Raw genomic sequence first — 15,708 nt, 5'->3', positions numbered from 1 at the left:
TGAGTATATGAGTTGTAGAAATTTGTTACATTTCTCTTCCTACCTTTTCTGATATTATATAATTTATTGACATTGAGTCATGTTTACTAAAATCATCAAATAGTAAATCAGTTATATATTCATCAAATATAATTAAAGTAGAAATTCAATTTAAAATCATCATTTTTCTTCTTTTATTCCAGCTTTACCAACAGGGACGTTTATGTCAACTGGGCAGTGAATTTTGTGAATTGGAAGTTTTTGCTAAAGTATTGAGAGCTTTGGATAAAAGGTAAATTCCTCTGTGTGTGTGTGTGTTTGCTTTCTGAAACAGTGTCTCTCCCTCTTTTTTATTTTTTTGGCGGTACTGGGGGTTGAACTCAGGGCCTCATGCTTACTAGGCAGGCTCTCTACCACTTGAGCCACTCTGCCACCCCTGGCCTAGAACTCTTTGGCTCAAACAATCCTGTCATAGCGTCCCAAGTAGCTGGCACTATAAGATGTAAGACACCATATCCGGTAGTAAATTTTTCTTTTTAAATGTGATAAAATTTATGTTACATAAAATTTACCATTTTAACCACTTTTAAGTATATAATTCAGTGACATTAAGTATTAACTTTGGTCTGCAGCCGTCAACACTATCCATTTTCAAAATGATTTTTCCATCCCAAAGAAAAACTCTGTACCCATTAAATAGTAACTTCCCATTTCCTCTTCCCCTCAGCCATCACAACCACCATTCTACTTTGTGTTTGAGTTTGACTAGTCTAGGTACCCCATGTAAATGGAATCCTATAATATTTGTCCTTTTGTGTTTGTTTTATTTCAGTTAATAATGTTTTTAAGGTTTATGTAGTAGCATGTGTCAGAATTTCATTTTTAAAAGGTGGATAATATCCCATTTGTATGCGTATATCACATTTTGTTTATCCATTTATCTGTTGATGGGCTTTTTTTCTTGGTGTTAGGAATTTTTTTTTCTTTTACCTGCTCATTCTGCTTCTTAACAAAGGGGTAAAGATCCTTCTGATCCTCACTGATTTGGCACAGTTCTATAGCTAGTTTGTCAATTTGTTCCCGGAACTTTACCTGGCTCTCCCTGATGGTGTGGACATGGGACTCGAGCTGTTGCACAGTGGATTGCAGGAACTCCAGGAACCACTTGGTGAGGAGGTCATGGCTTGTGGGCTCCGCCACCTGGGTCCCTGCCCTGGACACAGCGGTGAAGCCAGACCCTGCCCTGTTGATGGGCATTTGCTATGTTTCCAGCTTTTGATGAGTACAAAAATACTTTTGTGAACATGGGTGTACAATTAATCCTTTGAATCTCTGCTTTCAGTTTTTTGGGTTATATACCATTTTATGCTAATTTTGATTTTAATTTTTGTGTGTGTGTGTGAGGGACTGGGGTTTGAACTCAGGACTTTGTGCTTGCAAAGCAGGTTCTCTACTACCTGAGCCACATCTCAGCCCATTTTGTTCTTGTTTTTTTGATATGAAGTCTTGTGAACTGTTTGCCTGTCCTCCCGATCTCAGCCTCCCAAATAGCTAGGATTATAGGCGTGAGCCACTGCACCCAGCTTGTTCTTAATTTTTGGAGTAACTGTCATATTATTTTCCATAAACTCGTTTTAAGAACCATTATTTTTCACTAGTTCCTTATGTATTTGGAAAGTATTTTTTAAATACAATCATATCAAAAATCTTAGATAAAATAATCTTGCCTTTATGAGTGCAGTGCCAATATACATCTTATAAAATTGTTTTATTGAGAAATTGTCTCAAATTAGTTTATCCATTTTTCTGGTATTATTTTGTTCATTTATTTGCATTTGTCACCTAAACCCCAGGAGCTCTGTCCTACTTTTTTCTAGTCACTTTACCTTCTCCCTGGGGAACCACGAGGCTCATTTTGCCTGTTTTAGATAGACTTAACATAGTAGTGTCCTTTTGTGTCTGCATTTCCGCTCCCTCCCCCCCCAATTTTGTGATTATTTTTGAGGTATGAATCAAGCCTAAGGCCTCAGGTATGCTAGACAAGTGTTCTACCTCTGAGTTACATCATCAGCCCTTTTTTTCTTTATTTTGAAACAGGGCCATTCTAAGTTGCCCTGGCTGGCCTTGAGCTTGCAATCCTCCTGCCTCAGCCTCCTGAGAAGCTAGGTTTACAGGCATGCTCCACCATGTTTTGCTCAGTGTTCTGTATTTGAGTCACCTATCTTGTTTAGTTTATTCCTTCTCATTGCTGAATAGGTACAGCGTTCCATTGTATATCATTTTTCTTTCTGTTATTGATGGACACTTGTGCTGTTAACAGTTTTAGCTATTACAAATAGTGCTGATGTGATTATCCTTGTTACATGCTTTTTGTTGAACATATGTATCCATATCTATTAGATTTATTCCTAGAAGTGTATTTCATTTTTATATACATATAATATATATCTAGAAGTACAATTTGAAAACAATTTAAGAATAATAACTTAAGAAGTATTAGCTAGCACAATACAGAATATAGTAAAAATACTGTCACAGTAATTACACAGTCCACACAAACTTGGTGACAAAGAGTAGAGGATTTGTTCCACCTGCCTCCATTCCCTTTGGAAAGTTAATATTCTTGCAGTTTAGCTTTTTGAGTTGAAGAAAGACTGAATTCATCTTCCCCAGTATAGGAGGTATTTTGAAGTAGGAGCCACAGAGCGATGATCTGACTTTGATTGTATGTGCTGTTCTCTTTAACATTCTTCCCTAAATTTGCTTTAACTGCTTCTTCTTTTTTCTAACCCACATTTCTAAGAAAACAAAAATACAATTTCACAAAATACTGTTGATCTCTATTATGAGTATTACCAAGTTGTTTCATTTTTTTCAACAAATTATATAAACAGTTGTTGAATGTCTAGTATATGCCAGGTACTGTTCTAGATGCTGAAAATACAGCAGTTAATAAGAACTCCAAGGTCCCTTCTTCATGAAGTCTATATTTTACAGAGGAATGGTAAGAAGTAAATACGTAAAATGATTTCAGTATTCAACTTTTGAAATGTGACCTGTTCTAAAATTAGAAACGTTTTGGTTATTTGATTAATTAAAATTGGTATATAAAAGATTTATAAAAGATAGTAGGTGAGAACTTCTCAATTTTAGTAAAAGACTGTAGAAAATATTTTAAGGACATTCTTTGGAGTTAGGAACATAATGCAGTGATAAGAGCATTTGCCTTGCAAGCATGAGGCCCTGGATTTAATAATCACCAGTACAAATAAAATAAAAATGAGAACAAAATTTAAAAATAGATTTAAGGAAAAGTTAACTTTTTTTGGATTTGATATCATGGACTTTGTAAAGATATAGTGGAATACCTAGCTTAGATTATTTTTCACCAAGTCCAAATCCTTTGGTAAGTGTTTTATATATTTGTGAAACTAAAAAGCATGTAATTAGATCTTTTTTTCCTTTATACAAAAGTGACTCTATTACTTACAATTTTTTAAGACTTTTTAGACTTGAGATATATTCTCATACCATAAAATTTCCATCTTAAATTGTATCATTTGGTGGCTTTTATATATTCATAAGATTTTGCAACCATCACTATTATCTAATTATAGAACATTTCATCACTTCAAAAAAAACCTCTGGGGTGGAGGTGTGGCTCAAATGGCAGAGTGCCTGCTTGGCAAGCACAAGGTTCTGAGTTCAAACCCTGGCTGATCATTAATCTTTATGTATTTGCCTATTCTAGGTATGTCTTGTAAATGGAATCATACAATATATGGTGTTTTTGAACCTTTCACTTAGCATAATGTTTTCAAAGATGGTAATGTCAGTACTGCTTTCCTTTTTTATGGCTAATAATTCTCCATTGTAAGGATAATAATTGGGTTTTATTTATCCAGTCATTTGTTGATGAACATTGATGAACATTTGAGTTTCTACCTTTTGACGGTAATGAGTAATGCTGTATGAATGAAGATGGGCAAGATTTTGTGTGGAATTCTGAATTCTCTTAATTACATATTTAGGGTGTATAGATATAATTACCCTGTGCTTAGCTTTTTTTTTGGGAACTGCTGAACTGATTTTCACAGCAGGCATGCCATCTTACATTCCTTTTACCAATGTCTAACGGTTCCAATTTTTTCACACCTTGACAATACTTTTCTTAAAAATTATTGTAGCCATTCTATTGAGTACAAAGTTTTATCCCATTGTGATTTTGATTTACATTTCCCCAATCACTAATGATATAAAACAATCTTGTGCTTATTGACTGTTGGTATATTTTTTTGGAGAAATTTCTATTCAAATCTGTTGCCCAGTTTTAATTGGGTTGCCTTTTTTTCTTGGTTGAAGCCGGGGCCTCATGCTTATTAGATAGGAATTCTACCACTTGAACCATGCCCCCAACCTTTTTTGCTTTAGTTATTTTGGGGAGAAGGTCTTAGATTAATGTCTGAATCAGCCTGGGCCATGATCCTCCTATTTATGCTTCCCACATAGTTGGGATGTTAGGCATGTACACCATACCCAGCTAATTTTGTTGAAATAAAGTTTCATGAACTTTTTGCCAGGGCTGGCCTCAAACCATGATCCGTCCTGTCTCTGCCTCCTGAAAAGCTTGGATTACAAGCATGAGTTACCACATCTGGCTTGGGTTATCTTTTTATTATTGGAACTATAATTAATTTTTATATTTTATAAGTGAAAAATTATAATTAATTTTTGCCAGGCACTGGTGGCTCATGCCTGTAATCCTAGCTACACAGGATGCAGAGATCAGGAGGATTGAGGTTCAATGCCAGCCCCAGGCAAATAGTTACTGAGACTCTATGTTGAAAAACCCATAATAATGACAGAATGGCTGAAGTGATAAGAGCACCTGCTTAGGAAGTGTAAGGCCCTGAGTTCAAGCTCCAGTGCTGCCAAAAAAAAAAAAAATTATATATATATATATATATATAATTAATTTTTAAAGCTGATTTGAAAGTTAGCCTCATCCTTTATCACCATCAAGTTCAGTGATCCACTGAGTAAAGATACCAGAATAAGTTTTGAATTACTGTAGCCTTGTAATTTATAAGGCATGATTTTTTTTTTTCATCTTATTCCATCTTGGAAAGTAATGGTGTTTTTATTTAATAGAGGAGCAGCTAGCTTTCCAGACAAACAAAGTTAACCTCTATAAAATCTTTTCCTCTCTTTCAGACATTTGCTTCATCATTGTTTTCAGGCTTTGATGGATCATGGTGTTAAAGTTGCTTCAGTTTTGGCGTACTCATTCAGTAGACGGTGCTCATATATAGCAGAATCAGATGCTGCAGTAAAGGAAAAAGCTATTCAGGTTGGCTTTGTTTTAGGTAAGTAATGGTAAAATAGTAGAAGTTTTATACTGTGATGGACTCATAATTAAGCTGCTAACAATAAAGAATTCCTCCAGGAGTTTGCCAGAGTGTGTGTAGGAGGCTTATGAGGAAACTATCAGAACTACGTGTGATTTATTGAGCATTAAATCTTTGCTAAGCACTGTACTAGGTATTTAAGTGATATCTTCCTAGTCCTCATGGCATTCCAGTGAACTAATAGTATTTATAGCATTTTACGTATGAGGAAGTAGATTCTGAAAACTTGAGTAACTGGATCAAGTCACATACCTTGTAATAAACTAAGTTTAGAATATTGTGTCTCTATTATTTCAAAGCACGTCTCTTTCTGTCATATTATGCTGACACCAAATTCTTTCACTTGCCTACTATGTGCTGTGGCATGGGACTTAATATTCTTGGGTCCTCATTCTTCCCATCTCTAAAATGACGGTTATTTTTAACTTTTTCATGGAGTTGTGAGGATAGTGAAAACATAAATGTAAAACATTTCTCTATATATGGTATACATACAGAAAGATGGTTGATATTTGTACAGCATTTGACACAGTTTTCACAGATGTGTTTATGTATATTTCAGGCAATTGTTTATTAAAGTTGTTACTGTCTAAATTTTAAATGATTGTACAGTCACAGAAAGTTGCAAAAGAATACTTAGAGTTCTTGGAACCTAAGTCCTTCAGCTTCCTCCAGTGATTACATATTCAGCTGTAGTATAATACCAAAATAAGGAAATGATCATTGGTGTTACACGGTTAAGTAGACTATAGACCTCACTAGTTGTCACCATTTCTCACATGCATTCATTTGTGTGTGTGTGCGCAGTTGGTTCATTATAAAAACTCATACTGCCTTTGTTATCAGGACACAGTATTCTATCATCATAGACTCTCTTTTATTTAGCTTCTCAGTTAATGTGTGTATGTGTGTGTTCTCTCTCGCACACGTGCACATTTTTGCCAAGTTTTCAATATTATTTCCTTCAGACGTAGAACAATTCTCTGTAGTAGTTAAAGACAGTTAGCTGGAGGAACTTCAAAATATTATTTTCTAAAACAGAACTCTTGGCATTTATCTTTTAATGGTAGAATATACATTGCAACAAAGAATTGTCCAAACAATGTCTCTGAAAATAGGCTGTTTGTGAGCTGTATTAATATTAATGATGATGTTTCTTTAGTTCCTGATAGTCATATAAAAATCTGTGTTGGAGAAATTTATTATCAAGTAAGTTGGAAGATGGGAAAGCTAGTGTTCATTGAGATATTCTGTCATCTCCACATACACTAAAGGTCTCATTTAATGAATTAGATGGATATCTTATAGGTAAATACCAAGTCCTAGCAAACCCATATTATCAGTACGGATCCTGAAATCATCCAGAGTGAAGAAATTTCATACTGAAGTATACAGTGCTAGAAATATTGTTTTGAAATAACAGCTTTAAACAGATAAAATTCACTTATACAACTCACCCACATAAGGTATACAATTCAGTGTTTTTTAGTACATTCACAGAATTTTGTTGTTTAGTGTGTAGTCACAGATTTTTGCACACATGATTTAGAACATTGTCATCACACCCAAAAGAAACCCCATTTGTGTTAGCAGTCATTCTTCATTTCCCTCCCACCCCAGGCAACCATTAGTCTACTTTCTGTTTCTATAGATTTACCTATTTCATATAAATAGACTCACAAAATAAGTGAATAGCTTCTTTCATTTAGCATAGCATTTTCAAGGGCCACCCATGTTATAGAGTTGAAATTTTATGTAACAAATTTTTATCCAAGTGTTAACACAAAAAGCCAGAGAGGGAGCACTGCTGTATTCAGTGCCCCAGAGCCCTGAAGGGAGTCCATGAAAAGGAGGTCTAAGAGCTAACAACTGGGTAGCTATTGCTGGTGTTGCTGACAGGGTGCTGTGAGTCTGGTTTTGCAAGTCTTGGAAAACTGCAGCTGGAATTGACTTGCTTACTGGAATGAACTCACTGTCAGAGTAAAGAAACATACCCAGGGGTGTTCTGTCAGCAATAAGAAGGAGTGTCCCTTGCTCTTCCAGTCTTGCAGGTCCTCCCTCTAGCACTTCCTCATGGCAGAGCCTAACATGGAGCCTTGATGGCACAGGAGAAACGCGTTTTGCAGAATACTGTGTCTGCATCTTGAAGTAGAGTCTAGAAGGATAGGTTTGAAGCTGAGAGACAGCCTAATAACCAACACATCATATAATATATTGGAGTGATAAGTAGAAGGTTGCTTAGCACAAATATACATAATAACCTCATTTTTTTCTCTTGGAGAGTGTCCCAGACTGTTCTGAAGCATGGTTCTCGCCCATTAACAAATTAGTATTTATTTAATTACATCTAGGTAAACATAAAACATCAGTCTGAGCAAAATACGATATTTTGTTCAGGCTCAGACATTATTGATACTACTAAGACACAACTATATTTTTTGTGCTACCAAGGAAAAAAATGCTGCCAATTAATGTAAGACATTATTAGCCTCATAATATGTCCTAATTTCACACATTTAAAAATGTGCATAAAATAAGTTATAGAACTGAAAAAAGCACAGTATATTACTTTCTGTTTTTCCTATAATTAATCTTGTATAGCACAATGAAAGTGCTCCTGATAATAGCAGATACAGATGAAGCCTTGGAAGCTCAGAAGTCAGATTATAAGGATTTGAGTCTTTCCACTTGTTAGCTTATAAGCTTTGGTTTCTCTGTGCCTCACGGTTTTTAATCTGTTAATTTGGGGTGATAAAAGATAGCATTTAAGTTGGTGTATTATGAAAATTAATGAGAGGATTCACGTGGAGTGGTTACATAATAGTTTGTGCATTGTAGTAAAAGTGTTAGCCATTATTAGAGGTTAAGATCCTCAAAAAAAAGTCAGGCATAGTGGTGTGTGCCTGTCATCCCAGCTACTTGGGAGGCAGAGGCAGGAGGAATACAAGTCCAAACCCAGCCTGAGCAATTAAGCAAGATACTGTCTCCCCACCCACCACACAAATATACAAATCCTCAAGAAAGATGAACAACAGTCAGAGAAACAGTGTCTAATACCTTAGGACTCTTTGAGGACAGTAATACAGTTTCTTGTTTAAAAAATGAGATGAATGCTGGGCACTGGTGGCTCACACCTGTAATCCTAGCTACTCAGGGGGCAGAGATCAGGAGAATCACAGTTTGAAGCCAGGCAGGCAAATAGTTCATGAGACCCTATCTCAAAAAAAAATCATTACAAAAAAGGGCTGGTGGAGTGGCTCAAGGTGTAGACCCTGAGTTCAAACCACAGTACTGCAAAAAAAAAAAAAAAGAAATGAGCAAGCATCATTGCCATCCCTTTGACATATATATCCTGTGATGCTGCTAAACTAAGTCTATTCAGATTTCATTTTCTTCTTTGCTACAGGGCATAGATTAATAGTTATGTGTATACCTCAAGAACACAGTAATGGTATAGTTATAACTCTTAGACCAAGGGATATTCTTAGAGGGTTAAAACTCTTAACCCGTTATTTATGGTCTCTTTGATCCTAATTCCCCTAGTTCAAAGCCTTTTTATTTATTTTTATTTTTTGGTGATACTGTCAAAACCTTTTTATAATAATCTCACAATATCTTTAGTTTGGGTGATGGTGCTCAAATCCAGGCCCTGGTGCCTGCTACATACATGCTTTACCACTGAGCTGACCCCCAGCCAGAGTATGTTTTCAGATAAGCACAAAATATAGTTTTTTTGTTTAGAAAATATTCATTGTATGCATGTGACTTTTAATTTTCAAACAGTTTGCTAAATTATCTCATTACTGGTTTTCTTTGTTCTTCAGGTGGCTTTCTTTCAGATGCAGGCTGGTACAGTGATGCTGAGAAAGTTTTTCTATCTTGCCTTCAGCTGTGTACTCTGCATGATGAGATGCTTCACTGGTTTCGGGCAGTGGAATGTTGTGTGAGGTAAGTTGGAGCAGCTCTTATAATTAGGTGCTATAGTGGAACTTACTGGCTTTTGTAATTTTAGCTCTCTGTGTGTACTCCAAAGCCTGACTCAATGTCTGAAATGTCTTTTTTTTTTTCCACAGTACTGGGATTTGAACTCAAGGCTTTACACTTGCTAGCTGGCCATGTCACAGTTTCACTACTCTGGCCTCTTGTCTTCCAGCTAATATAAATTAACCTGCCGTCTTCACTAGTTTAGATTTTAGTATTATGAATAAGAATGTGTATCTTTGCTTTTTCTTAGCATTTGTGTACTTTTTCAACTGGTGTTTTGACGCAGGGTTTAGCTTTGCAGCCAAGGTTGGCCTTGAACTCAACAATCCACCTGCTGGGTTTATTGGAATTACAGAGGTGTGCCACCACACCTGACAACAAACATTTATCAGATGCTTTTTATGTGGTAGGAACTGTGCTAACCAGTGGATGCTAGAAAATTCAAGAAATACACATTTTTAACTTGACATGGTAGAAGAGGCCTGTAATGCCAACACTCAGGAAGCTAAGGTAGGAGACCACTAGTTTAAGGTCATCTAGGGTACATGGTGAGTTCAAGGGCAACCTAAGCTATATAGCAAGACTGCCTCAAAAAAAGAGAGAGTGAGAACAAAGAAATATACTTTTTTCTTCACTGTCATTTTTAAGCCTTTTTTTTTCCTTTCTCCTTTTATTTTATCGTTTTTACATTTACTTACATGTGTATACATTGTTTGTGCCACCTCCCTCCCCAACACCTACCCCTAAGCCTTTCTTTGTTTACATTTCCTTAATTGTGCATAAGATTAGTATTTTACTTATAAATATTTTCCTTGAAGATATTTATCTTATTCTTGTGATAGATGTACTTAAAGGAAAGGCAAGCAAATCCTGCTTTATTATTTATTTCTCCTGCTTTTATTGCCCCTGTTTTTTCTATACATGTGACATTTACCTTTAGCTATTGTCATGTAGATTTTCTTTTTTCCCCCAGTTTGATTTGGCATTTTTTTTGTGTTCCCTATATTGTCCAAGTGGGCCTAGAACTGGTGATTCTCCTGCCTCAGCCTCCCAAATAGGTGGAGCTACAGGCATTTACCACCATACCAGCTGTTTTGGCATTTCTTAAGAATTTTCTTTATAAAAATAAAGTAGAAAGTAAAACACAAATTGCTTGCCTTAAATGCAGTTAACTGAATTTGCATTCATCTGTTTTTATAGAATTAAGGTTCATGTTTCCTAGGTATTTTAGATAAGTTAATTAAATCCAAACCCCTCTTTAGCTTTTTGAGTATAGATTCTTCTATAAAACTGTTGTTGATGTAAATTGAAATTGAATAAACCCTTCTCTCCCTCTCCCTCTTTGTCTCACTGTCTTTTTTAACCAGTTGGGTTTCAGTCTTTTCAGATTCTTATGTCCTATTTTATACAGGGCTTACCTGTGTTAGAAAAATGTTTAGATTCTGAAGTTAATTTTGTAATGTGCAAATTTATTATAAATATTTTAGAAGCTTAAAGTTGAACATAGTGGTGCACACATGTAATTCCAGCCCTGAGGAGGCAGAGGCAGAGGCAGGAGGATCTTAAATTTGAGGCCATCGTGGGCTATATAGCAAGACCCTGTCTAAAAAACAATTTCAGAAGTTTAGAATTTATATGTAGGAATATATATTTATATAAAGGGATTTGCATTTGGGCCTGTAATTTGCAGTACTGATGAAAATAATCTCTTACCACCTCTCTTTTGCCTGTTTTTTATCTTTGTAAAATAGTAGGCTATCCCATATATGATTGGGAAATTAGATAATTAAGCCTTTCTGTATACATGAACTAGTTTATTTAGAACAGGAAAAACATTAACCTTTTTTTCATATGTGCTTGATTTTTATTCACCCAGATACCTAATACCTAATGCTGCTTCTGTCTAATTTTAAGGCTTCTATATAAATTTTGTTTTAGCCTAACCCAAAGGTTTTATTTTCTCACAGAACCAGGGCATTTCTGTCCTTCCTAATTTGTCATCTTTCCTTCCTTCCTTCCTTCCTCCCTCCCTCCCTCCCTCCCATTTTAATTTTAATTTTATTCATATGTGCATACAATGTTTGCGTCATTTCTCCCCTCTTCCCCCACCCCCTCCCTTACCACCTACTCCGCCCCCTCCCTCTTCCCCACTACCCCCTCCCTACCTGGCAGAAACTATTTTGCCCTTATCTCTAATTTTGTTGAAGAAAGAGTATAAGCACTAATAGGAAGATCAGGGGTTTTTGCTACTTGAGATAAGGATAGCTATACAGGGAGTTGACTCTCATTACTTTCCTGTACATGTGTGTTACCTTCTAAGTTAGTTCTTCTTGATCAAACCTTTTCTCTAGTTCCTGGTCCCCTTCTCCTATTGGTCTCATTGCTTTAAAGTATCTCCTTTAGTTTCTCTGCGTTGAGGGCAACAAATGCTATCTAGTTTTTTAGGTGTCTTACCTATCCTCATACCTCCCTTGTGTGCTCTCACTTTTTTTTTTAATTGTTTTATTATTCATATGTGCATACAAGGCTTGGGTCATTTCTCCTCCCTGCCCCCACCCCCTCCCTTACCACCCACTCTGACCCCTCCCTCTCCCCCAACCCCCTCAATACTCGGCAGAAACTATTTTGCCCTTATCTCGAATTTTGTTGAAGAGAGAGTATAAGCAATAATAGGAAGGAACAAGTATTTTTGCTGGTTGAGATAAGGATAGCTATACAGGGAGTTGACTCACATTAATTTCCTGTGAGTGTGTGTTACCTTCTAGGTTAATTCTTTTTGATCTCACCTTTTCTGTAGTTCCTGGTCCCCTTCTCCTATTGGCCTCAGTTGCTTTTAAGGTATCTGCTTTAGTTTCTCTGCGTTAAGGGCAACAAATGCTAGCTAATTTTTTAGGTGTCTTACCTATCCTCACTCCTCCCTTGTGTGCTCTCGCTTTTATCATGTGCTCAAAGTCCAATCCCCTTGTGTTTGCCCTTGATCTAATGTCCGCATATGAGGGAGAACATACGATTTTTGGTCTTTTGGGCCAGGCTAACCTCACTCAGAATGATGTTCTCCAATTCCATCCATTTACCAGCGAATGATAACATTTCGTTCTTCTTCATGGCTGCATAAAATTCCATTGTGTATAAATACCACATTTTTTTAATCCATTCATCGGTGGTGGGGCATCTTGGCTGTTTCCATAACTTGGCTATTGTGAATAGTGCCGCAATAAACATGGGTGTGCAGGTGCCTCTGGAGTAACTCTTTCTGCTTCCTCCCCCTAGCCACCATCTTGGAATCCCTTTCCCATCTAATGTTTAAAATTGTTTTATGGCAGTTGAGACATGCAGCATATTTGTGAGCCATAAAGCAGAACAAAATGATCTAATTTGTCATCTTTAGCAAGTTAGCTCACAACCTGAGGGTTGCAAGTGTTACATGCAGAGAGAAAGAGGAAAGGCAAAAGACTTAGGCAAACTCAGTCTTTTTCTTCTTCTTTTCTTTTTGAAATCAGAAAAAAAAGTAGCTTTCCCCTAAGCCTACTCCTATCTCTATATCCTCCCAACCCATGTGAGATGTTTGTTTTAAGGAAGCAAAACATTTTAATTTTGTATATTACTACCCTGAATATATAATGTATCAGGGATATATAGTAAGGAAGAAAGGGAAGGGAATATTGAATAGGTAACTACCAGTACAGTAAATAACCTGTCTTTGGAATGAGCATAAAGTTAGAGTATTGACGATGAAGAAGCAAAGCCAATTTCAATACCTGCTTACTATTTGCATACTAAGACAAAATAATTTATGAGTTTGAAGTTTCAAAATAAAATTTAACACTGCACATCTATACTTTCCAAATTCTTGGTCATTGTAAGTACATTTAATATAATTTATATGTAATTATAATTACATTTGTTATTCGAAAAAATCAAATTTTTCTAACATTTAAGGCAGAAGGAAATTTGGTGTATTCATTGATCATGTGTGGTTGAAATGGAAAAGAAATATTTTGCAGAACAGATGCTAATGAAACCCTTTTGGTCAATCCCAAGGGCTTTGAGCCTGATAGAAGAATAAGAGTGCATTCTTTGGTTTAATATCACAAAGCCAGTTTCTGATCTGGTGTTAGCATTAAAACAGAGCAAATGTCAGAGAGTCTTCTTGGCCTTTCTGTAGTTAAGCCTGGTACTATTATTAGTTCTTTTTTATTCCTTGGGAATTTTACACATTTCCTTTTACTCATTTTCTGTTTAGTAGCTTTGTGTTTTCTGCTTATACATATCTGTTGCCAAAAAGTCAGAAAACTATGAAGAAAATAAATGCTAGATGTAACATTACTGCCCAGAAATAACCACAGTTACTGTACAGTCATTCCTCAGTATCCATGAACTATTGGTTCTTAGGATCCCCAGGGTATATCACAATCTGTAACATTCAGTCCTTCACATAAAATGTAATGGTATTTGCATATTACATAGGCACATCCTCCATGTAGTGTAAGCCATTGTAGATCACCTGTAGTACTTAATACAGTGTAAGTGCTCTGTAAATACTGTTTTGTTTAGGAAATAATGGCAAGGGAAAAAAAGTTTGTACCTATCCAGTATAGACCCATTTTTTTCTAAAAAAAAAATAGTTTTGATCCACAGTACTGCTAGATATGGAGGCCCAACTGTAGTGGTGCATTTTTGGAAGATTTACAACCTAAAACTTACTTGATCCCCTTTCCATCTTTTTATCTGGAGTTTATCAGTCCACATGAGCATGGTTGAGGTCAGAGAAGAAAGCAGAAATTGCCTTTGTTCTTCCCAGGATGGGAAAGAGAGTGCTTACTTTTCATTTCTAACTGGGTGTGGTGGTGCATGCCTATAATCATATACATATGTGTGTATATATATATATGTGTGTATATATATATGTGTGTGTGTATATATATATATGTATATATATATATGATAGAACATTAAGGATTTTTTTTCAAACTGGAGATAAAAGGGAAATTTTAGAAATAATATGAAACTGAAATTCTCAGCTACAGCTTGTTCTCAAATGTAAGATAAAGTTGTTTTGTTGTTTTTCCCCTGAACATCATTGCTTTGTAAAGTTGCCTTACTAAGTCTTTCCTATTATGTGTGAATAAAATGATGCAGCTGCAGTGGAATACAATTTGGCAGCTGCTCAAAAAGCTAAACATAGATTTACCATGTGACCCAGCAATTTCTTTCCAAGGTATATACACAAAAGAATTGGAAACAGAAAATCAGATTTGTGTGCCTGTGCTCACAACAAACAGCCAAAAGGTGGAAACAATTCAAGTATCTATCCACAGATGAATAGGTAAACGTATATGTATAGATTAAATTATTCAGCCAGTTTTAATGTATGCTGCAATGTGAATGAACCTTGAAAATTTCATCCTATGAAATAGGTAAGGTACAAAGGGATAAACACTGTATGATTCTACTTATATAAAATATCTAGAATAGGCATATTTGTAGAGACATAAAGTAGATTAAAAGTTACCAGGGTTAGTGCATAAAAGAGAGTAGGAAACTATTGCTTAATGGTAACAGAGTTTCTGTTTGGAGTGATGAAAAACTTTGGGAATGGATGGTGGTAACGGTTGTATAATGTAAGTATAATTAATGTCACTGAATTGTACACATAAAAATGTTCGATATAGCAAATGTTCCATATATTTCACCATAATAAAATATAAAATTAAACTCATACCAATCTTTATTTTCATTCTGCAACCCTCTCCATTCAATCTATCCTTAATTTCCAAAAAATTTTTTGTTTTTTGTTGCTGGGGATTGAACCCAGGACCTCAAGCAGTTAACCACTCACTGTACCACTGAACAATGCCCAAAGGCCTTTATTTCCAAATTTTTCCACTTGTTAGAAAAAGGCACTTGTAAAAAAGGAGAGAGATTCTTTCCTTTTAGGTTTGCTTTCAGCATATTTTATTTTTGTCATACCTGTCTGATGCACACCTAACTAGTCATCTTTTTCAGTCTTATAATATTCAAAATTTTAATGACTTCTAAATTTGTATATTTTATATTTCAAACTATGAACAGTTTAACCAGTTAAACATAATTAAATAACTGTTGATCAGGTGGATGTGATTTTGTGTTTTCATGAAAATAAGATCCTACTACATTTGGAGAACCTTGACTACATGCCTTTCCTTAGGCTAAATTTTGAGACAAAACTAGACTATCAGCTGGACCAAAAGTCCCTTGGGGATCTTGATCCTGCTTATTGTCAGCCCAGATGGACACACACAGACCCTAAGTCTCTATACGTTTAATTTGCTCTTTTGTTTCAATTGAAAACCTGTTG

The 15,708-nt window shown here is 35.6% G+C and overlaps 1 protein-coding gene across 2 annotated transcripts in view; it reads left to right on the top strand.

Annotated features, from left to right (window-relative positions):
• Appbp2 (amyloid beta precursor protein binding protein 2) overlaps positions 1–15,708 on the top strand; it is a 56,302-nt gene that overhangs the window by 15,411 nt on the left and 25,183 nt on the right. For both annotated transcript variants that reach the window (XM_020181466.2, XM_074046332.1), the window contains 3 exons: positions 183–271; positions 5,194–5,345; positions 9,212–9,335. In XM_020181466.2, coding sequence (XP_020037055.1) covers positions 183–271; positions 5,194–5,345; positions 9,212–9,335 — 365 coding nt within the window. The remainder of the gene's footprint in view (positions 1–182; positions 272–5,193; positions 5,346–9,211; positions 9,336–15,708) is intronic.

The sequence above is a fragment of the Castor canadensis genome, chromosome 11 (genome assembly GCF_047511655.1).
Source record: "Castor canadensis chromosome 11, mCasCan1.hap1v2, whole genome shotgun sequence".
In the NCBI taxonomy this organism is placed as follows: Eukaryota; Metazoa; Chordata; class Mammalia; order Rodentia; family Castoridae; genus Castor; species Castor canadensis.
The sequence above is the reverse complement of the archived record's forward strand: the minus strand, read 5'-3'. Positions and strand labels throughout refer to the sequence as shown.